This window comes from Sminthopsis crassicaudata, chromosome 2 (genome assembly GCF_048593235.1).
Source record: "Sminthopsis crassicaudata isolate SCR6 chromosome 2, ASM4859323v1, whole genome shotgun sequence".
Taxonomy (NCBI): domain Eukaryota; kingdom Metazoa; phylum Chordata; class Mammalia; order Dasyuromorphia; family Dasyuridae; genus Sminthopsis; species Sminthopsis crassicaudata.
In genome coordinates this window covers 348,086,418-348,111,263 of record NC_133618.1, presented here as the reverse complement: position 1 = coordinate 348,111,263, position 24,846 = coordinate 348,086,418, and the positions used below count along the sequence as shown (strand labels likewise).

General features: G+C 33.5%; 1 protein-coding gene across 1 annotated transcript in view; it reads right to left on the bottom strand.

The window, feature by feature from the left end:
- Positions 1 to 24,846, bottom strand: part of TTC6 (tetratricopeptide repeat domain 6) — a 334,483-nt gene that overhangs the window by 169,763 nt on the left and 139,874 nt on the right. The window contains exons 11-15 of the mRNA XM_074290707.1: positions 22,896 to 23,281; positions 19,862 to 20,342; positions 18,710 to 18,839; positions 12,090 to 12,262; positions 1,132 to 1,268 (exon numbers count right to left, since the gene is read on the bottom strand). Of these exons, the coding sequence (XP_074146808.1) occupies positions 1,132 to 1,268; positions 12,090 to 12,262; positions 18,710 to 18,839; positions 19,862 to 20,342; positions 22,896 to 23,281 (1,307 nt within the window). The remainder of the gene's footprint in view (positions 1 to 1,131; positions 1,269 to 12,089; positions 12,263 to 18,709; positions 18,840 to 19,861; positions 20,343 to 22,895; positions 23,282 to 24,846) is intronic.

Genomic DNA, 24,846 nt, shown 5'->3' with positions numbered 1-24,846 from the left:
CTCCTTCTGACACCAGAAGGGTTTCTAAATCTTCTTTCCTATGAGAAGTTCTTTCTTTTTTAGTCTGTGATTATGAGCTACACTCTTCACTGCTTTGATTTTCTATCCTTATTTCAATTCTTCTCTCTTTTCTTTCTGTGTCTGGGTAACACCATTATCTTCTGTATCTTATGGGACAGAGTAGAGTGGTAGTCAGATTAAGTCTGTGCCATGGTGGGTGAGGAGTCCAATAATCAGAAGTTGAAATACAAACTGTAGATATTGCTTAAACCTACTCCACCAAGTGTTCTTTGAATAGATGGGGGTGTTGGGATGTTGAGTGAGAATTGTCATGTATTTAAATTATTTCAAGAGATTATTATGTTGTGTGATATTTCTGTCTTATCTTATAGATTATTCAGGTTTAAATATTCTATATACATACTCTTTTTTAAAAAAAAAAAAGGTTTGGGGTCGAGAGAGATTTGAAAAAACTTCCATTTTGCCAGTCATGAACCCATATGAACTCCTGTAATAAGTTACAAGCAAGTTTGTACTGATTCATAAATAAATGTCCTTTGTACAGGAAGATGGTATTACTAGGATGATAATTTTTCATCTTATCTTTTGTTTTGCTTTTTTAGTAATGGTGACAGAATTTTATTGCTCTATCTGCTTTTCATTTGACTTAATTCTCATTGTCACTCATAACAAATTTTCAAGAGCGCTAGATTTAGTATTAATAAAATATTCTAAGGTTAACTGAGTGAGACAAGTGATCTATCTAGGGACAACTGACAGTGTAATCTTAATTTCATTAGCTGTCTGATTTAACCATCTGAACAATTTGGTCACAATCAACTTTTTATTTTTATGCTTTTTAAAAATTCATCAAATTTTCACTATAATTCTTCAAAGAGGAAGAAAGAAGTCATATTTATATGGAATATTTGTTATGTCCCTTGTTTTAAAAACTATTCATTTTGGTGTTGTTATGGCAATCACTAAAAAAAAAAAATATATATATATATATATATATATATATATATATATATATACATCTATATATATATATATATATATACATATATATATAATTATGAGTGTTATGTTTAGTTTTTTAGTCTAGAAAACTATTACATTAGCTTTTACCTTGCATGAACATTTTTGTAGTCAAATTTCAACAAAGTGGAAAAATCTTGAATAGCTGCAGCCCAATTGGAACTTTCAAAATTATATAGGCCACGTTTTAATAAAGCATCTGTTCTTTCAGGGTTAAAATAAATACACTATATGGAAAAGGAAGAAAAAAGGACATAAAATACACATGAATGATCCCCCTTTTTAAATAAAAGGTATTTAAAAATAATTCTCTTTTTGAGAATTTTTTGAGAAATTTTTTTAAGCAAAAGTCATTTAAAATATTTTTCCTCAGACTTATTAAGTTATATCTAAATAAATAAATATTTTGGCAGCATTTAAAGCATATAGGCTATGAAATCTCAAACAAACTGCTTAAATTTCAAGATCAAATCTGTAAAAACACTATTCTTTGGGGGGAGGAATTCTAGAAAAGAAAGGACTTTTAGAGGGGAAAATTGATTTGTAATTATAATAGCAGAGCCCTTCACCTCTTATTGAGTTATAAAACAGAAGCCATTAATTTTTGGCTTTCTCATCCTCTTACCTCATTGCCCAATTCTGTCTTCTTTTGTTCCAGTCTCGGAAAAGGCATCGCCTTTGGCCATCCTCTCAATGGGTGCCTTTAATCTCATCTCATCCTATCTTCTCTAGTAGTTTGCCCCTGTCTCAAGGGGCAAATTATTCCCTTCTCTAATATTTAATGTTTCTTTATATACATTCTTTTCTGCTGCCTCAAAACTTGCTCAAATCTTCCTAGTTTCTTCACTTGACCATCCCATCAAACTATTATCCCATTTCTCTCCTCCCTTTCACTCTACTAAAACTGATCTCTCTAGAATAACTCTCTTACCTGCTGACCTAAAAATCTGAGTAAACAACCTTAAGTATTTAATGACATATCAATCACATAGCATCATGATCTTTAATGTCTCAACGAGGTGGTGCAGTAGATAGAGCTAGGCCTGAAGTCAGGAAGACCTAAGTTTAGTAGATATCTGGGCTCAGATATTTATTTAGAAGCTATGTGAGTGACTGTAGGCAAGTCAGTTGATCCAAACATCAAGAATGACTGAACACAGGAAAGAATAATGGGTTCAAGTCTAAAGTAGTGGGTACAAAATATTTCCTCTAACTCCTGAACACACATTTCTTTTCCCCTTACTTCCCTTTTCTCCCATCATGCACTATCTGTTGAGGGTGGTAGCCCCTTGATATTCCTTGTTTGATCTCCAACTTCCTTTGGGACTTGGACCTTTGATACAAGATCTGGTCAAACTAGTTTGGGCTATCTGAGATGGCTGGGATTTTACAGCCCCTATTCTAATCTGCTCAGATAGACCAAATGCCAGCAGGAAATTCCTTTTTCAGAAGAGACTTCTGTCTCTTCCCAAAAGATAACAAGAGAATCCTTATCTTATTTACATCACTCTCTGGAACCTCCTTACATCACTGCATCTGAATGATTGTGCTCTTGTATAAAACAGAGTCCTCAAAAATCTATGCTTTGCAAAATTGGCCTTGTATCTTGCAGCCATTTTGCCCACTGGCTCTCCGGTGTTTCCATTCTAATCAATAAAGACTATGTTTCCATACAGCATTAAGTAGCAAATTCATTTGCTGCTGACACGGTCCTTGGTTACTTTGGGGAAGGAAGGAGAGAGAGAAAAGGAACTGACCCATCTCGGTTTAGACCTCAGTATACTCCTCATCATTATCTGTTCAGAAAAGAGTAAACATAAACTAAAAGAGGTCTGGAAGTGGTACATGTGTGTACACATGTAGCAAAGAGGAAACTCTGCTCCAGCCAAGTTAAAGCAAATCCTCTTCTTCTTTTTTATAATTTAAAGTTCCCATTAGGTATAGTTCTCTACTGTGTTTCAAGAATCTTGTAGAATTCTGAAGTTGCCTTTTCCTTAGTTCAACCTAGTTTGTCAATACATCTCATTTCCTAAGGCCAAGATTTCCATTGGTCACTGACTGAGGCTCTACAGACATTGCTGTGATTAACACTAAAATTGATGGGAACTCCAGATCTTCCAATCTTTCTAAGTTCACAAAGTACTGACCTAGTAAATGGAGTGAGGGTGGTGATAGTGGAATTTAATCCTCCGCTGGGCTCACTGAATAACCCCCTTTTCCTCTGTTGTATAGGCCCAGGAAGAAGTGGTTTGTTTTTCAAGATGCTCCTGAGCCTGGAAACTTGCTGGAAAGTAAACTTCTGAAATAGCTTTAACTATACATAGGCCCTCAGGGGTTTCATTAACCAATTAGAAAATATTTCCTCTAAGTACTTTGCTCCCTTCATACTGATTCAAGAATTGCTCAGTCCTAGTTTACACTTCTGATTGATTGATTCACTTCACTGAGAAGTCTCAGGGTGGGGTGAGGGGAATTATATACATGTTTATACTAATTACTCTGATCTATTACTAACTTCCTAGTTAAACTCTAGTTCAGAGGGTGAGGCTGATCAAGGTTGAACTTTTTGAGCTTTCACAAAGAATGTGGATATACATATTGGCAATTGTTGAACTCCCAAAAGACATCTCCTAGTTAGTTCTAAGTGAATGGGGTTGAGCCCAGGATAAATTAGTTGGTTTAGAACAAATGAATCATAGGTGAATTATCCCCTTTGATCTGGCCCATAGAATTAAGTCAGCAGACTACTTTTGGGCCTTTGTTTAGAGGGCCAGAACTGTAGAGTGTTATACATATAGTTGAAACTTACACTTACAATAAGGTGTTAACTCAGTGGAATTGATGGTTTTCTAGTTCACATATATACTTAGTACTTAGTATGATGATGTAATGGTTCTCCAGTTCACACATACTCAGTATCTGTAATGGTATAATTGTACTAAAGTATATAAGGGCTGAGAGGACTGGAAATGAGACATTTTATCTTTGACCATCCTGCTGATGGCTCTCTTACCTCCTGTACTCCTCCACTAAGATCAAGAGTCAGTCAGTTAGTCAGACAGATTGTGAAGGAGAGACTAAGTGTGAGAGTGAGTGTGCTCTAGCTCAGTCTCCAGACTCAAGACTCAAGAAAAAAGGCTTTAAACTTTATTCCTGTCTATCCTCATGGTGACTATCTTGCTGTGACCAAGGCCTTTCCGGAAGGACCTCCAAGAAAGCTAGCCCGAACATTACACCTTTGCCTTTTTATTCTTTTATCCAGAGGAATACTGAGAATACAGCAGAGATGGTGGTAAAAGAAAGATCACGAATGCCTATCTTGTAGCAGAAATAGGCATTTGGTCTAACTGGGGAGTTTTTAGACAATCCAAGATTAATGTCATTTAATGACAGGTGGAATGACTCCCAAAACAGTAGGGATTTCTCTGGAAACCCTCAGCTTCAGGAATTACTTCATGTTAAGTCCCTAGAATTATGGGATGTGACCTTGTATCAAGAGAAAGAGAATTTCCTATGCAGAATGACTCTTGGCACAGTAAGAGCTCATATACGTGGCCCCTTATGCTGAAAAGATCTATAATGAGGAGCCAATGTAAGTGATGGAAGAACAAATGAAGAGATGCGTGAATTAATGAAAAAACATTTAATCAGCGTTCACTATCACTAGGCACTGTGAAAAGTGTTGGGAATGAAAAATACAAAGAAGTCTGAACTTAACTTCCCTAACTTCCAAAAGCTTACATTCTAGTGGAGGATAACAACATATAAAGAGGAATTATCAGATAGTAGAGGATAGGAATCAAGGGTATTCATGACTGGGAATTTTGTAAATGGCCATGAAGTAAGCTAACGGCCTGTTTTGGGATAAGATGAGTTAAAAAAAAAAAAAAAAAAAAAAAAAAAAAACACCATTATCTTACCTTTCAGAGTTCAGGGTCAGAGGCCAGGTTCTGATTTTAAGAAAATGAAAAAGATGGCCAGGGTTCATGGAGTATGGTTTTGAGATAGTTTAAAAGTGAAAAAAGATTGAGGTTTTATATGCCACTTTTACAAGAATTATTGAGATGGCACAAGTCAATAGTAATGAGCCACAGGTATATTTTCCTTCAGGGGAATCCAAGGTCTTAAGAGGAATAGCATAAAGTACAAAGTCTGTATCAATGAAAATCTGTGCTGGTTGAGAGAGACTCACTAGTTGTCTATCTAACAATCCTGAATTCAGTTTCCTTCTAAGAAGAATCTAAAGCATGGAATGGCATTGCTTCCAAATATCCTGTGGAGGAATGGACCATTTAGGAGAGAGGGAAGAGGATTTATGGGCATTAAGCCCTCCAAATATTTAAATTTATTTTATACTAACTTAATTTTGTGAATTTTGGACAATACATTAAAAATTCTAATTTTGTTAAAACAAAGCTTCCTTTATCATGCATTTTGTGTGGGACAGTTTCTGAATGACACTTGCAGACTGGTGGATCAGAAGAGGAGGTCCTTTTGCTCTTTCACTTCAGTTATTTGGTTTAACTTCATTAATTTTTTTTTTCTTGTGGGGGCATATTAAAACTGTCATGTATGCATCAAAACTTAATTCTTTTGATAATCATGAGAGGAGTATTACAAATTTCAGTCATTTGGTAGCAGCTGATGAAAGTACAAGGCTTAAAAACTGACTAGAGTGACATATAGCATGAAAAGGGGATTATGTTGATATTTAGTTAAAGCATATAAATATTTTAAAAGTGTAAATAATTAACCTTTCCAATATTTTTGGAAATCTGTATCATTTATATTTCTGAAATTATTGAAGCTTAGAAATTTATTAAAACTTTTCTGTATAACTCTGTGACTGAAAAGAAATTTGGTATCTGAGCAACCATCAAAAGTGTTAAAGACTAACTAGACAGCATGATTTCCTAAAGAAAAAGGGGATGAAGAATTAGAATCCCATTTTTACTTATATTTGTGTTAAAGGGGAAGAACACAGAATAAGGCAATAAGACCCAAATCAGCATTCCAGCATGATTACTTCAATATGCCTAATATTTCAGAAAATGGTTGACAACAATAAATGAAAGAACTTTATTTCAATGAATAATTCTTTCTAGCCCAGAATTTCAATAACCTGATTTCCTTAAACAAGTGGAATAGTAATATAGAGATTCTGTGGTCCCCACCTACCCATAATATCCAGTAATATGAAGGTTCCATTCAAGCCCCAGTTCTTGTTTATAACACAATAGGTCCTGCCTATTTGGATGGGAGTAGCAGAAGCTAATATCTATAGCATCTTTCTCTTTCTCACATAGTGAGAGCTTAAGCCAACATCATTTCTTTCCTAAACTACTATAAAATTGGTCTTCCTTAAGCATCTCCCTGTTCCAATCTATCTTCCATAATTTTGGTAAATAATTTTCCTAAAGTGCAAGTCTAAAAATGTCTGTCCCCTTTTTAGTAAATTAAATCCCAATGGCTCCTTTTTCCTTTAGGATCAAATATAAACTCCTCTATTTGGCTTTTACAAGTCTTTAAAACTTGACCCAAACCATCTTTCCTACATATTTATTCTCTGTCCCATATTTTGTGTTCTAGTCATACAGACTTTTTTTCTGTTTCTCATATAAAAAATTCTATCTCTCATCACAATTACATTGTATAGTTGATTTTCCACAAATAGCATGCATTCCCTCCTCACCCCCAGTTCTTAGAATCCAATGATTCCTTAAAAACTCAAATTAATGCCACTTTTTATATGAAACCTTTTCTGATTCCCCCCTGCTGTGAATGCCCTACCTTTTAATTATGTATATTTTGTTCATATTTTTGGTATACTGAGATGTACAAGTTCAGCCAAAAATTTTTTTTTCATGGATTTATTAAAAAAACTCCCCCCCCAAGAAAATTCAAATTTCTTAAGATTAGGGACTAATTTACTTTTGTATTAATATCCATAGTGCCTAGCACATACTTAACAGTAAGTATGTTTTGAATGACTTTATATTAAAATAGATATACTGGTCATCTGGTGAGAATGAAGAACAACAGATAGACAATACCTTGAGGATCCACTGCTATTCTCACAGTTTCAGAGAAAACAAAACAAAAAACTGAAGAAGACCCCTGGCATCTCAAAGGAACCTTGTGAAAAACTTGAGAGAATATTACCGAGTCACATTAAATGAACAAGCTAGGGCAGCTAGGTGATGCAGTGGATAGAGCACCAGACTTGAAGTCAGGAGGACCTGAGTTCAAAATCTGGTCTCAGACACCCAACACTTCCTAGCTGTGTGACCCTGGGCAAGTCACTTAACCCCAATTACCTCAGCAAAAAAAAAAAAAAAAAAAAAAGATGAACAAGCTGATTGGGTTGCACTCTCTAAAAAAGCAGAATAACTTCTTGATTTGCTTCATGGTAATTTTAATCCTTACTCAAGAAGAAGTCAAGAGAATTAGAAAGCTCTCAAGAATGAAATTTTTAAGTCACAAAGAGAAACAATCATGAATGAAACAAAAATCAAGAGCTGTGTAAAGATATCAATGTGAGTGCAGATGGAATAAGTTTAAGCACTTTAAATTTTCAAAAGGCATATATAAAGATGATGGAAGCAAGGAAGCAACAGAGATGAACATGAAAATGTAATATCCCAATGAGAATTGTGCCAGATGGGCTTTATGAAACTGAGAATGAGCTGGGCCTGTTAAAGAATGCAAAGATTAACAAAAACAACAAAAATGAAAACAAAAAACAAGCAAGTTTTATTGGGGCAAAAAGAAGTAAAAAAAAAGGATAGGATTACATGTAGGGAATATAAGACAACAGAGAGAACAATTTCCACATTTCTTAAGGAGGGATGGTGCTAGAGTAGAAATAATGTCTAATCTCAAAACTAGGGAGGGAGATCTACATTGAAGTCCTACCTCTGACACATAATGACCATTATAATTTTGAGCAAGTTATTTCAACTTTCAATATAAGCAGTTCTCTAAAATTATGAAAGTGCCACCCTATATTGGTAGAAAGACCTTACTTATCCAGGAGTTTCCTATACTAATGAACTCAGATCTAGTCATTATACCATCTGTTTTTTTGTCTGTCTTTTGTAATGGATGAAGGAACACATGTGGCTAATAAATTGGTATGGAAATAATGAGGTATTAAATGAGTGGCTAATGGTCTTTCATGAATTCGTGTCACCTGATTCAGATGAACTATTTTCTATATTAATGGAAGAACCAACAGACAAGATTATTGAGTCACTGTCATATTTGAAAAAGAATAAAGTTTGTGAAAGACACTGTATAAAGAAGGGCAAATGATATGGTTTTCTAAAAAGGGGAAAGAATATTCTGCAAATTATAGGTTAGTGAACCTAACCTAACTTCTTTTACTGAGAATTCAAAAATATCAACCTTAAAAGTACAAAATGGGAGCAGTACAGTTAGTCATTTGTATGAAAAAAATATCAAAAGTTTATGAATCTACATTGTGATGTAACAGTTAATCAAAGCTAATGTGCTCTTAAAAACATGCGTCAATTGATCAACTCTGATGATGGCTCTTTTCAACAATGAGATAATTCAGGCCAATTCCAATAGACTTAATGGAGAGAGCCATCTACATCCAGACAAAATGCGCATCACAGCATAGTATTTTCTCCTTTTTTGTTGTTTGCTTTTTTTCTCTCTAATTTTTTCCTTTTTAATTTGACTTTTTTGTGCAGCATGATAAATGTGGAAATAGGTATAGTAGAACTGCACATGTTTAACATATTAATAAGGAAGTGATATACTCCATAGTCTGGCCTAGTCAGACCACATTGCTCAGTGATGCTCAGTGCTGAGCATCATAGTTTAGGAAGAACTTTGATAAGTTAGAGAGCATCCCAAGGAAGGTAAGCAAGGATCATGAAGGATCTTGAATTCCTGTCATAAAATCAGCATCATCATCAAATATTTATTTGTTCAGTTGTTTCATACATGTCCAACTCTTTGTGACCCCATTTGGAATTTTTTTTGGCAAATATTTGGCTTGATATTTCCTTTATCTGCTCATTTTACAGATGAAGACACTGAGACAAACAAGGTGAAGTGACATGCTCAGGTTCACACAACTAGTAAGTGTCTGAGGCCAGATTTGAATTCAGGGATATAAATCTTTCTGACTTGATACTTTCTTGCCTTGATACTCTATACAGCTTCCCAGCATTTATATAACAATATATGCCAAGCATTGTTCTAAGTATTTTAAAGTTAATATCTCATTTAACCCTAATAACAACCCTGGAAAGTAAGTACTATTATTAACCCCATTTTACAGATAAGGAAACTGAGACAAATTGAGATTAAAAGGATTTGCTCTAGACCCTACAGTTAATGTGTCTGATGCCAGATCTGAACTTAGATCTTCATGCCTTTACGGGTAGCATTCTACTCATACCCATATGAAAATTAAAGGAATTTAGTATATTTAGCCTGTAAAAACTCAGAAGAAGGAATATTTAAGAGCTGTCATGTGAAAAAGGATTCAAGATTTGTTAAAGAGGACTTCATTTTAGGCCTAGAGGATAAAACCTAAAGCAGAGGATAATCTGATTTAACTCTGATGACAAGAAAAACTTCCTAAAAAACAAAGCTATTCATATATAATATTGATTGCCTAGGAATGTAGCAAGTTTCCTATCATTGGAGTTTTTCAACTAGAAGTCAACTTATCTATGTCTCTAATACATTTAATAATGTATTAATAATACACCTAAAATGCTCTTAGATACACTCACAGACTCTCTGTCTCTCTCTGACACATACATACACATACACACACACACATACCACTTACTTATGCAAGCATACATATAAGTTTATAAAGTATAGTAGCATAATAAATATAAAGCTGGCTTCTGAGACAAGAAGACTAGGATTCAAGTCCCAATTTGGGTACATACAGTCTGAATAACCATGGGCAAGTTGGTTAACCTCTGAGTGTTTTCAGGCATCTCTTTACAACTCTAAATTGCTCAAGCAAGTTTATCCCAACAGTAGAGATAGTTTTCTTACTAAGAGTTTCCTATAGAAATAGAATCATGAATCTGATTCAAAATATATGATTTGCTCCCAAGTCTTGCAAGAGGCCTCTCATCCTAATGGATAACTACCTGAAATGCCATTAAACAAGCCTCCCTTTCTGTGCTATATATGAGAAGTTTATGAAGGCACCATTAAGCTAAAACACCCTTTCCATTAATTATAATGCACCAAGAACCAAAAGTATATATAGATTTTAGAGCAAGATGATGAAAATAATTTGTTAAGAGAAAGGACCTCTATGCCCAAAGAATTATAAAATTGTGCATACCCTTTGATAAGGCAATGTCACTACTGGGTCTGCATCCCAAAGAGATCATAAAAAGAGAGGAAATGTCCCACATGTGCAAAAAAGCTTGCAGCAGCACTTTTTTGTAGTAGGAAGGAATTGGAAATTGAGTGGATGCTCATCAATTGAGGAATGGCTGAATAAGTTATGGTATATGAATGAAATGTAATATTGTTCTGTAAGAAATGATGAACAGATTGATTTCAGAAAAGCTTGAAAAGATTTACATGAACTGATGATGAGTGAAATGAATAGAACTATTGTGCATAGTAACAGAAATATTATGTGATGATCAGTTATGATAGACTTAGCTCTTAGCAATGCAGTGATCCAAGATGATTCCAATAGACTTGGATGGAAAATTCCATCTGCATCCAAATGGAAAATTTTAGAGACTGATGCAGATCGAACTATACTATTTTCACCTTTTGTTTGTTTGTTTGCTTTTTCTTTTTTATGTTTTTTTTCCCCCTTTTGGTCTGATTTTTTTTTTAATAACATGACAAAAATGGAAATATGTTTAGAAGGATTGTACATGTTTAACCTATATCGGATTGCTTTGCTGTTTTGGGGGGAGAGGCTAAAAGGATGAAAAAAATTGGAACACAAAATTTTACTGAAATGAATTTGAAAATTGTATTTACATATATTTAGAAAAATAAAAATTATGGGGAAAAAAGAAAATGGACTCCTTCAATAACTGTGGTATACAAAACATAGATCTTAAAATAAAAGGTAAAAAAAACGATACTTTAAAAAACTAGGCCCTCTATAAAAACACAATGGTGAAGCCAATTTGTGTAACATTTTTACCTATAGATGTTTATGCTTTGTAATACCATGTAGTTCCATAAACTTGGAGAATGTATGTCTTGTTAGAAAACTCAAAGGACATATATATAGGAAAGCCTTATTCTGAATGAGAATCTAGTCACTTTTGGTACACTGATGTGCTGTTGAACAAAGTAAACTTAAAATACTTAAATGTTTGTGAATAGCAATATTTATATGCTAGGGAAGAACCAAGCATTTTTCACTGAAGTTTAGAATTCAGAATTAGAAAGAAATTGATGAGCATGTTCTCCTCTCCCACCTCTTTATCTGTCAAAGACTAAGAATAGTGCCTGCTAGTTTTTGAGTGGAATTTTTTTTTCTTTTCATCATCCCAATAGTGGCAGAAGGCAAAAGGATGTGGGCTTGGAGAGGGTGCACAGAAGAAGTAGGGAGATGAAGATGATATAGCTACAATATATGTTAAACCAAACTCCATGTATGGATCTCAACTAGATCCCACAAGCATGTGAAACTACTGACTACATGGGAAAGAATGAGGATTAGAGTATGAGAATTAAGTTTCTTTTACAATTGTCCTATAATTCTAAGGGAAATGAAAAAAGGAGCTAAAATTCTTCAAAATAGCATTTAGTTATTCAGGCACCAACCTCTACATAATAATTCAACATCAGTATGCTAAAAGATAAGCAACTAACAACAACAAAAAAAAATGATTATCAAGTCATGAAATTGGTTTAATGAGAAAAAGGACCAAACCCCAGACTTTCCAACCTACAAAACATCTATTTAATCAAAGACTTTCAGAAAGCTCTTATCATGACAATGCTATATCTATGTAAAGATATAAAATTTAAAAAATACTAACATGATATGAAGGAAAACTCACTTTGGAATAATCACCCATGGCCAGTAATTTGTTTTCTATATTAAGTATCTCAGCTCTCTTGAAATAGATGTCATCATCGGTAGGCCTGCACTTAATTGCTTGGGTATAATTTAGCAGTGTCAATGTAAAATTACCTCTTTTCTTGAAAATTTCAGCCTTTGATAAATAGACATCTAAAGATAATAAAATAAGATTAAAATTTAGTGTTTCAATATTTTATTCATCAAGAAAAAATTTCCTCAAATATCTTTATTTTTCCTTAAAAGATCTTAAATTTATAAATTTTTTCAAAGCATTGAAAAATGCCCAATTTTCCCTGTGTTTTAATAAACTACTAATACTATTTAAAAGTTTGTTTGTTATATATTTCAAAGAATCCAATTTTGAAGTCATGAATTTAGCCTTATGACAACATGTAATTATCATGTTGGTTTGACATGATGTTAATAAATAAACCCCATTAGGTTTGATTCCTAAGATGGTGTGTTTTAGAAATTGTATTCAAACCAATCTCTAATCTATAGTTTCTTAATCACAAGATGGGATGGTCCATTAATTTCAAGTAAAAATGTGACATCGTCATTAGAAAAATTACTCAAGAAAACATTTATACTAAGAGTTAGGTAGAGGAATGGAATAATTAATTTTATATGAAGGACAGAGTATAATTCAAAATAAAACTAATATGTAAGCAAAAGCTCAGATTGTCTCAGAGTCCTACAGGAAAAATTATTTATATTAGTTGAAAAAAAATTATTATACTGTTAAACATAACCTTATGGGATAAAAAGTTATCTGCAATCAGAATGTGTCCTGACCCCAGTAACTCTCTGGGAATGCTAAAGATGGCAACAAAGTATTTTGGGTTCCCTCAGGTCCGGGTTTCACCCAAAGAAGTCTTATTTAAGGGTTTTCATACCCAGGACTTGTTTAAGGTCTCTCCAAGCTTGTGTTTTGAGCTCCCTTCAGGTAGATGATCAATAAATCTATCTCATGATTCAAGTGTGACTCCTCTGCAGAAAATTTTCCTTATAATGTGAACCTTTCAAGCGCCTGGAGGGAAATACACTTCCTTTCCATTTCATTCTCCTTTACCAAGTGACCTAATAAACTTCTTTGTAAAACTATTTTCAGGACCTAAAATGGTAAAATCCAATGGAACCCAGCTGAACTCTTCTAGGATTCTATTCCAAATAATTTTAATTTTAAGATAATGCCTCAAATCAACTTTTAGAGCTATAGAGCCAACAAAATCTCAGAAGGAGACATATTTCCATCCAAGGACAACTTAGAAAGTATACAGGAGAGGGGCAGCTAAGTGGCATAGTGGATAGAGTAGTGGATAGAGGACCTTAGTTCAAATCTGGCCTCAGACCACTTTAATACTTTCTGGCTGTATGACCCTGGGCAAGTCACTTAACCCCAATTGCCTCAGGAAAAAAAAAATAGAAAAAGAGTAAGTAAGTCTATATAGGAGATATCTAAGGTACATGCAGGCCTAGAGTGTAGCAGGAATACTAGATCTTGGAGGTGGCAGTAATAGCAGCAGCAACAGCTTCTGGAGCTCTCAGCCCAGAGATAGCAAGATGATTGGATAACTGGTCAGAAAGAAAATACAGTGGACCCTTTGCTGTCATTGGGTAGTAGTAATCAACAAATTAATTGGGGAAGAATGCTTGTGATTCTACTGATCAGAGAAATGCAAATTAAGACAACTCTGAGATACCACTACACACCTGTCAGATTGGCTAAGATGACAGGAACAAATAATGATGAATGTTGGAGGGGATGTGGGGAAACTGGGACACTAATACATTGCTGGTGGAGTTGCGAAAGAATCCAACCATTCTGGAGAGCAATCTGGAATTATGCCCAAAAAGTTATCAAACTGTGCATACCCTTTGACCCAGCAGCGCTACTACTGGGCTTATATCCCAAAGAAATACTAAAGAGTGGAAAGGGACCTGTATGTGCCAAAATGTTTGTGGCAGCTCTTTTTGTTGTAGCTAGAAACTGGAAGATGAATGGATGTCCATCAGTTGGAGAATGGTTGGGTAAATTATGGTATATGAAGGTTATGGAATAGTATTGCTCTGTAAGAAATGACCAGCAGGAGGAATACAGAGAGGCCTGGAGAGACTTAAATCAACTGATGCTGAGTGAAATGAGCAGAATCAGAAGATCACTATACACTTCAACAACAATACTGTATGAGGATGTATTCTGATGGAAGTGGAAATCTTCAACATAAAGAAAAGCCAACTCACTTCCAGTTGATCAATGATGGACAGAGGTAGCTACACCCAGAGAAGAAACACTGGGAAGTGAATGTAAATTGTTAGCACTAATATCTGTCTGCCCAGGTTGCATGTACCTTCGGAATCTAATGTTTATTGTGCAACAAGAAAATGATATTCACACACATGTATTGTATCTAGACTATATTGTAACACATGTAAAATGTATGGGATTGCCTGTCATTGGGGGGAGGGAATAGAGGGAGGGGGGATAATTTGGAAAAATGAATACAAGGGATAATATTATAAAAATATATATATAATAAAAATTATTAATTAAAAAAAAAAAAAAGAATGCTTGTGATTGTTCACATTGGTTCCAGGGCCAAGAGGACAGCTAGAACTTAGGGTCACAGTTCCAAGGCTAAGAGGAGTACTAGTATATTCAGTTGCAGAGGAACAGAAGTCCTTTCTGGGTAAAGACCCAGATCATAGAATAGGAGAGCAATGACCATATCATCTTCAGGATAACACCATCTTGGAAGCAGACCCCCAGTCTAGTCCTGAAAACAGTAGCACAAAAATGCATAAAGCTTAGGAAAGTGTCTCCCCATCCTCTAGTGAGCAGAGCACGAATTTAACATAAAATTTCAGAGTCAAAAAGTAAGCTAAAAAATGAACATATCACAACCATAAGAGAATTTGACCATAAAAAGCTACTATGATAGTAGGAAAGACTAAAGCAATCTTAGATTGTCTTGACAATATTTTTCAGTTATAAGCAAATTTTCACAGTAAAATGTTAGTTGAATGAAACCAAGGCAAGCAAGAATTCCTGGAAGAATTAGAGAAAGACTAAACAAGTTGTGATATATTAATGTGATGAAATAATATTGTTTTAAAAGAAATGATGAGCAGGAAAATTTCAGAAAAACCTGGAAATACTTACATGATCTGATGTTGGGTAAAGTGAGCAGAACCAGGAGAACACTGTACACAGTAACAGAAATATTATGTAATGATCAAGTATGATAGACTTAGCTCACTTCAACAATGCAGTGATCCAAGACAATTCTAACAGAATTGTGATAGAAAATGCTATCCATATCCAGAGAAAGAAATCCACATCCAGAGAAAGAACTATCAAGACTGAATGTGGGTTGAAGCATAATATTTTGACTTTTTCTTTTTTATAGTTTTTCCTTTGTGTTCTGATTTTTCACTCATAATATAACTAATATGGAAATATTTTAACATGATTGTACATGTACATCAAATTGCTTGATGTCTTGTAGAAGGGTAAAGGGAGAGAGGGAGAAAAATTTGGAACTGAAAATCTTTCAAAAATGAATGTTGAAAACTACATTTGCATGTAATTGGAAAAATTCAATACTATTAAGTAAAAGAAATTAAATAAAAATGAGCTATTGAGAAAAAAATTGGAAAAAAGAAATGAGAGTGATACAAGGAAATTTTGAAAAGAAAATTAACAGCTTGGTAAAAGAGGAGAACAGAATTGTCCTAATAGTAAAAGAGAAACAAAAACTCACTAAAGAAAAGAACTTTTTAAAAAGCAGAAGAAACCAAATGGAAAATGAAAATTCATTAAATAAAAGAACTCCTACTGGGAATTGTGGGAAGATGGCAGAGTAAGGCAGGAAATTACCTGATTCTTCCAAATTCCCCTCTCCAAGTAACTTAATAATGCCTCAAAATAAATTTTAAAGTAGCAGAAATAATTAAAAATTGAGGTAAAACAGCTGTTCAGCCTAAGGAAGTTTGGGAGTATATTAGGAAAAATCTGACCAACAGAGTGGTAGCCTGGCCAGAGTAAAGGTCGGATATTATAGCATTAACAAACACTAAGCTCTGGGGATAGCTATGTTGAGGCAGCAGCCTCGGCTTCAGAAATTTTTGTTCTGCTTATAGTGTTGGGATTAGGTAGCTATTTAGGGTAAGACAGTGAGACCTTCTGCTAGCACTGGACAAAGACATAGTTCTAGGCTGTTGCTTTGGGGTGATTAAGTTTCAAAGGGGTGGGGACTCTGATGATTGTGGTCACTCACAAAAAAGCAGGGTCTCTAGTTTTAGATCCATGGCAAAGGGGCAAACTGATACTTATGACTGAGAAGGCCTGTGGTGTACTCTGGATCGCAAGGAGTGAGAGTATTTGTACTGACAGTGGTGGAGAGGAGCAGCTCAGAGGTGGAGAGAAGTACCTGAGGTCACTCAGATACCAAAATGTGAGCCAGAGGAGCAGTGACGACAACTGGGCCTTGAAAAAAAAAAAACCCAAAAAACCTGGAAAAACCAAGAAGTCAAACCTCCCCCACAATCCTCAAAAGATCTCTGAAAACAATACAAAAACCCCTGAAACCAAGACAATGACAAACTTTGGAAAAAGAGTCTGACCCTAAAATAAATGTAAGAGCAAAGAAATAGGCAGTTTTATTATTTTTTTAAAATGACTAAACAACAAAAAAAAAATTAACTAAAGATAATCACTATGGTGATAGAAAAGATCAAGATTCAAGGTTAGAAAAAGACAATGAAGTCAAAACAGCTATTTGTAAAACTTAAAAGAAAAATATAAAATGATCACAAGCCCAAAGAGAATTATTAGAAAAACTTTAAAAGGAGTTAAAAAATCAAACAAGAGATGCAGATTAAAAATTGGGAAAATAAGAGCAATGCAAGAAAATCAAGAAAATTGTGAAAAGAAAGGCAACCAAGTGGAAAAAGCGAGAAGTAGACAAAAGGAAGTTGATGACTTTATAAGACATCAAGAAATAATAAACAAAATCAAAAAATTAAAAAAGAGAAAAATATAAAACATCTCATTAGAAAAACAAATGACTTGTAAAAAAGACAGATAATTTAAGCATTGTTGAACTATCTATAAGTTATGACTTATAAAAAAGTATAGTAATAATGAAATTATTAAGGAATGTTATCCTGAAGTTTTAGAATTAGAGGGTAAAATAGAAATTGAAAAAAAATTTACTAATCACTACCTGAAAGAGATCCCAAAATGAAAACTCACAGGAACATTATAGCTAAATTTCAAAGCTAAGTTAAAGAGAAAAATATTACTAACAACTAGAAAGAAACAATTCAAATGATAAGGAGCTATAGTCAGGATAACACAAGATTTAGCAGCTTCTACATTAAAAGAACAAAGGGTATGGAATATGATATTCTGAAGAGCAAAGAAGTTGGGTTTACAATCAAGTATAACCATAAGAAAGCAAGCATGAGGAGTATATAGGTGGTGCATAGAGCATCAGGCCTAAAGTCAGGATCAAATATGGCCTCAGACACTTAACACTTCCTAGCTGTGTGACCTTAAGCAAGTCACTTAACCCCAATTGCCTCAGGGGAAAAAAAAAAAGGTAATCATGAAAGACTAATCATAAGGGATTTAATAAGGCTAAATTGTTTATATCTTATATGGGAAAATGATATGTGTAACTCTTAAGAATGTTATCATTATGAGGGACCAAAAATATTATACAAAAGAGACTTGGAGCTGAGTTGATTATGATGGGATTATTCCCCCAAAATTAAAATTGGGTAGGAAAAAGTATAATGAAGCAAATTTTCTCATACAAAGGACATATGAATGGAAGAACTTGCAGGTGGATAGGGTAGGGGGCCAGTAACACAGGAATTTTATTTCTCATCAGAACTAGATTAAAGAGGGAATGACATATATACATTTAGTTAGATATAAAAGTCTCTCTCAAAAAGGATAATATAAATATGTTTTGTATGATTTCATATGTATAATTGATATATTTGTTTGAATCTCAGTGGATTGGGGAGAGAGTTGTTGGGAAAGAGAGAATATGGAATTCAAAATTAAAAAAAAAAAAGAAAAAATGGCTAGCAAATAAGTAATTAAATAAATTTAAAGAGAAAAATCTTTCACATTTTGAGGTCTATACTTGCAGACAACAACTTTGAACTTGAAAATGTAGCTAGATAGAAAAATATATAACTCATAGCCATTTACTTTAACATTTAAAAATAGTAGTAAAAATAATAACAAATAGCACCCACTATGTATGAGATCCCACACTAAGCACTTTACAAATGTTATCTTATTTGATCCTCACAATTACATTAGAAGGTAGCTGCTATTATTATCCTTATTTGATAGTTGAGGAAACTGAAGCAGACACAAGTTAAGTGACTTGCCCAATATTAAACAAGTAGTATGGGAAGCAGAATCTAGATCCATGTCTTTCTGATTTCAGGCTTAGCAATTGTGTGCCCACCTAGCTTCCTCCCAAAACATGGTTTTTACAGTGACTATAAGAGAAGGGAAAAGGCAGACTTCAAAGAAAAAACACACATTTACTATCTTTATAGAAAACCTACCTGCATTATTTTTATTATATTTAGTTATATAATTTAAATCATCCAAAGCATCAGCAGTTCTGTCTTGGAAAAGATATATGAAGTGTCGGTGCCAGTAAGCATTAAGTAACAGAGGTTCTAAGAATATAGCCTAAGAGAAAAAAAAAAAGTATATTAAATTCAAGTTTACTTGGTAAGTGTTCAAATAAAACTTGCAAAGCACTGTCTTGTGAAATAACTTCTAAATGTAATATTAATAAATTTTGAGGATAAAATTATAGGATCCAGAATTAGAAGGGGAATCAACCACATATAGTGAGAAGGAACATATCTGACCAAGAATTCCCTCTACAATAACACTGACAAGTGATCATCCAGTTTCCATTCAAAATGTTCCAGTGAGGGAAAAACTACTTCCCCAGACCTTGAGGGTGAAAACATTATGCCCCAAATGGAACACAATATTCTAGATGTGATCTGCCCATACTAGAATAAAATAATCACTTTCCATATTATGGGAAGAATCCTGCTGTGAACACCACTTTACCCTAGTAAAGAATTGAGAGTTTTTTTGTTTTGTTTTGTTTTGTTTTGTTTTTTAATGAATAAAGTTAGGCTCGAGTTCAGAATTATAGCAATTTATGGATTTCAAGCTACCATCTTTGACTAAAAATCTGGTATACTTTCTATAGTAAACTGTCTCTCAAATAGAGTCTTTTAAATATTGGTCTTCATTTGAAAATATGAAAAATTATATTCCCTTCATTCATTTCAGTAGAATGTCAATTCAGTTGTTGGATAAGAATCATATAGTTGTAACACTAATAGTGCTTTGGGTATTTATGTACTTTCCTTCCCTTTGTTTTTTAGTCTGTCCATCACTGTTTAGCAGTAGATGTGAAATGGTCTGTCTAATGGTCATGTCCTAAAATTTTTAGGCTACTACAGCCATAGAACTCATTACTGAATTCATAACCAGTCTACTCTATTTAAATAGGTTAGTCCTTGAACAAGTTAGAACCTGCAGCAGAATAGGACATTCAAATATATCTTAATTTTAAACAATAAACGACATATTCTATGCTACAAATATATTAATTTCCCAAAGTGACAAACTGCCAACATGATAAAAAATCAAGCATACATGATGTGTTTCATTTGGATGAAATTTACCTCTTGTAGATCATTCATGGCCTTCTTTAATTTGCCTAACTTCTTATAAATAGCTCCACGTCGGCAATATAGCAAAGCAGCTATTTTCTTTTTCTCTTTTATTTCTTTAGTCAGGCTCTCTATTTCAGACTCTAAATGATTTCTATCATCCTCAGAGAGTTCTGGATTTGAGAAATCATCTAATTCTATTTTTAGAATTTTTTTTTCTTCTGGAGGTTTGACTGGCTCAATGGGAATTTGAATGATTTCCTTCTCAACGTGTTCTAATACTTTAGTTGGAAGTGTGTCTTGTAATTCTTGAACCCAGAAGTCCAAAACCCATTGCTGAGGGTCTGTATTTTTTGGAATTCCACCATGCTTCTGGGCAAATTCATTAAAATTTAACACAGCAGGCAGACTAGGGCAGCGACTTCGACGAGCATATATAGGCACATGGAGAAAAAATTTCTTCTGTTCCCGAAGAATGACAAGAGATTTTGATCTAAATTTTAAAAAAATAATAATTTTACTCAAAAAATTCATTTTTACATAGGTGGTAAATTAATTTAATTAAACTATATGCCAATTTTTCTTAGTTACTAGTTTTCAAAGCCAAATTATATGACTATAATTTATGTAATTCATAACAATTCACCATTTATATTAAATAAAAGGAAATTTATACATATATGTAAACATGTGATACAAATTCTATGAATATATATATATATATATATATATATAATGTATATTAAGGATATTAAATACTGAAGTAGTTAAATCAGTATTTCTTTCAAGTCTGATTTCCAGTATTCCCAAAAGACATTTCATTTTGGCAATAAAATTGGACCTGAGAAGACTACTAACTGTAGGCCACAGTTAAAATTATGAAAAAGTGCATGCCTTCTGAAGAATTGGGAAGAAAAAGTAATAAAGAGTAAAATAAGCAAAAGGATGAGAACGAAAATTTGAGGTTCTATTCACAGAAAGGAGAAGAGCAACTTTCATATCTTATATCAAATTAGATTGCCAGTAAGATTGATTTAGATTTTAGATCTTACTATTTTTCTCCAATTTTCATCCTTCTCCATACAACAAACATTTCCTGGGAACAGTGGGAAGAATTTTTGGTTACTTTCTAAGCAATCTGATCTTCACCCCAAATAAGACCCTATGTTAGAAATATTTTTCAGTGAAATATTATGTATATTTAAATATATTTTCATTAGTATTTTGGTAAGGTTATAGTTGTAATTAGAAAGGGTTTTTAAAAGTTTTTTTGTTTTTTTTTTTAAAGAAAGCAATATGTAGTTTTTTGTAGGCCCTCTATATTACCATTATCAAATGAGTGATTCTATCTTAGAACTGTGGAAACTCCATTCCATGCAAAGTAAGAAGACATGTTTATCTTTGTATCAAGACATGTTTATCTTTGTATCAATTCTCTTAATATCTTCCCATTTCTGAGGTTGTTTCTAAGTAATAATAATATCAGTTGATAATCCTACTTTTGGCTGCAATGCAAAATAGCCCATCTTACAAAGCTATTTGGAAGGAGACTGCTTTCTCGAATGTGTTTGTAACTTGCAAAATTAAGTTTCTACTGGTTTGGTTCAGCTGTGGTCTTTTTACTGCAATAATAGTTTATGATGAATCAAGGTCACAAATCAAATATAAAGAAAATTTTTCATATGAAAAATTACATAGAGAACTTGCAGAGGGACTCAAACACTTTAGAACATAGAGACTTGAAAATATAATTTTTATATTTTTCCCTATATTTAATAATTTTAGCAAATTACTGGGCATATCCACCAATATTGTTCTTCCTATTACACCTACTAGTCTCTATGGTCTTAATGTTATCTTCTTTGTGAGAGCTTTGTTGACAGGGTCCCTTCTAGATTTGTTGAGAGATGATGGTAAAAACGTAGTACCATTCAGGGTATAAGTATAGACAACTCATTCCTGACAATGATTCTTATGACAATAACTTAAGTAAAATGTATAATGGAGTAGGTATGTTAATGGATATAGAAAGAAGTCCAAAGTTATTGTACATACCTCAACCTTTTATTTGAACATATGCCAAACATTTGTTCATAATAATTGCAGGATTTGTCATGAGGTAAATGTATAGTTCTATGGATCTGGGGTAGAAGAAGAGGACTATGAGTGAAAACTAAAAGTATCTTGGAGAGACTTGGACACAAAATATGATAGGGACATCCATTTAATATAGTGACCAAAAGTCATAAGGACACTCATCTCTTCCACACAAACTCCTAAAAAACAATCTGGAAAGAATATTATAAATACAAATGATAAAGGAGAAAAAAACTTTCTTCATCTAATCCAGAAGTGCAGAACCATTCTGGAAATCAATCTGGAGTTCAAAATACTTCAAAATGTCACTAAGTTTAGCAAACTCATCAAGCCATAGATACCACTACTTAGATTATACCCTAACTAAATCAAAGAAAGAGGGAAAAGATTCATATAGAAGCACTATTTGCTATAGCAAAAAAATTAGAAACAAAGTGGTTGTCTATCATCTAAAGAACAGCTAAATAAATTATATATGTGAATCTAATGAAATATTATTGTACCTTAAAAAATAGACAGATTCAGAGAAAGCTAAAAAAAAATTGTATGAATGGATGCAAAGTGAAGCAAGTAGAACTAGAAGAACAATTTATACAATAATGTTGTAAAGGAATATTATTATGAAAGATTTAAGAACTATGAATCATGGAATCACATCACTGGATGATTGATAATGAATCAGTTTCCCATCTCTTGGAAAGGAAATAATGAACTAGAGATTCACAGAACAAAATATATATTTTCAAACAAGGATAATGCGTAATTATCACTACACTTGTCAGAAAGGATGCTTGCAAAGTGTCATATACTATTTTATGATCATGTATACACACACACATAAGTATATAGCACTGACATTTTTAAAATGTGAAATTCAAAGATTTAAAGACATAAGTTTAAGTGTATTCTTTTAAAAAAAATAATGATCATTAAAAACAAACAAACAAACCTTTCAAGAGTCTTTGGAGGCTTTGATAATTCTTTAAGCACTGAATTTATTTTTTCAATATTCAGCGTTTTCCTCAATTTCCTCCTTTTTCTCTTAGGAAAAAGAATGTAACTAGTTCTTATTTTTCGAGCTGGTTCTAAATGAATAGTATCCTTTTGTTCACTGGGCTGGATTAACTCATTTTGTAAATGTGAAGGTTCAGTCACATTCAAATTTTCATCAGCAGCTATATCTTCTTTTGTTTCATAAGCCATAGTCTTTAAAACATGCTCTTGCAGAATCATTATTTCATTCAGGTTACTTTGCAGATCGTCTGGTATCATTGGTAATATTGAATCTCTTTGCATAGTAAAATTAAGTGCAGATATTGATCTCTTAGGACTTTTCTAAAAGATAAAAAAGAAACTTGATTTAATTTTTCATGTCCAATACAAGGAACTATGAGTTTTATTAGTTTCTAGAAATTCACTTAATTTAATTTAAAATATGCAAAGTTATATTATAAGGATATTATTTTTTTTAAATGGTGAGCAGTATTAACTACCCAGCAATTACATTACTAAAATTAGTTGATGAAAGAATATGTTTTAGGCAATTGTGACCTATTATTATTATTATTAGAGAAGACTAATATTGGAAAAAATGTGCTGCAGTCATCACCACAAAAGCATAACAATACTTTTAAAAATTTCCAATATTTCAAGAAAGAATCATCTATTACTATAGTTATGAAAATCCCCCAGTAGCTTAAATTACTTCTCAGAGAATAAAGGTCAGATGAGCAAAGAAGTTGTCATTAGCCAGAAGATAAGCAAATAAAGAAAGAGTAGAAAAATGGAAAAGAAGAAAGTTGCTTTTAACCAAGAACTTGCTTAGTATTATGGAATGCAAAGCCAAAAGAATGCAGAGTCTGTTCCTCCTAGGATTCAAGGCCAGAAAGAGCAAAAGAGAGTAGAGGTGCTGTAACTCTATTCTCTGGAACCAATTAAGATAGCTATGTAGCAAGTGGCTAATCTTACTTCAGATACTAGCTATGTGATCCTGGACAAATCACTTACCCTCTTCAGCCTCAATTCTAACCCTAACCTACCTCACAGGATTGTTGTAAGAATGAATTGAGATAACACGTACATAACTTGTAACTAACCTTAAAATGCTATATTAAAATTAGCTACTAGCTAATAGTTACAGAAAGGAGGGGGAAGGACTCTGAGAAGATGGTCAGAAAATCCCAAGGTCAAATTTCCATCCTCCTCTGAATGAACATAGACTGATAAAAAAAACAAAAACAAAAGCAAAAATAAACAATTAAAAGTTGGAGCAGATCAGGGGTCCTTCTGGGACAATCCAAGAAGATTGGAAGATTAAACCCAGGACTGAAGTTTGGTCAGTGTGTATTGTTAACACCTCTAGGCTAGCTCCATAGAAATAGTCAATGGGGGCCCTGAGGCTTTTTGGTTTTGAAGTAACCTCAGTCCAAATCACAGAAACTTTTCCAGATATTTGAGGAGAGTGGGTGGTCTGAGTCTGGGAAGATTGAGGGAATCTTGGCTGATAAGGGATGCAAGCTCAGTTGTGCTGCAGAGACTTTGTCCTGGATGAGAAGGAACCAGTATCCCTAGTGAGTACAGAAGCAATGAAGCAGGGATGCTGCTGGCTGTGAACATTTGTAGGAGGATGGAACTTTTGGTTTGGGGTTCCAGATCAGAAGAGAGAACTGAATTGAAGATAGAGGCACCATCCCCCAAACCTAGAATTAGAGAGCCTTACACTAATAGTTCTCATTAAAAAATAATGGACTAGCAAAGAAAGAATCCAATTATGAAAAATTATGATGGGAATAGAAAGACTGAGGTTCATCTTCAGATTTGGACAGTAAAATAAAAAAATAAAATGCTTCTTCTACTCTAAAAAAGTAACACTAAAATGGTTACCTGTGTTGTACCACAGT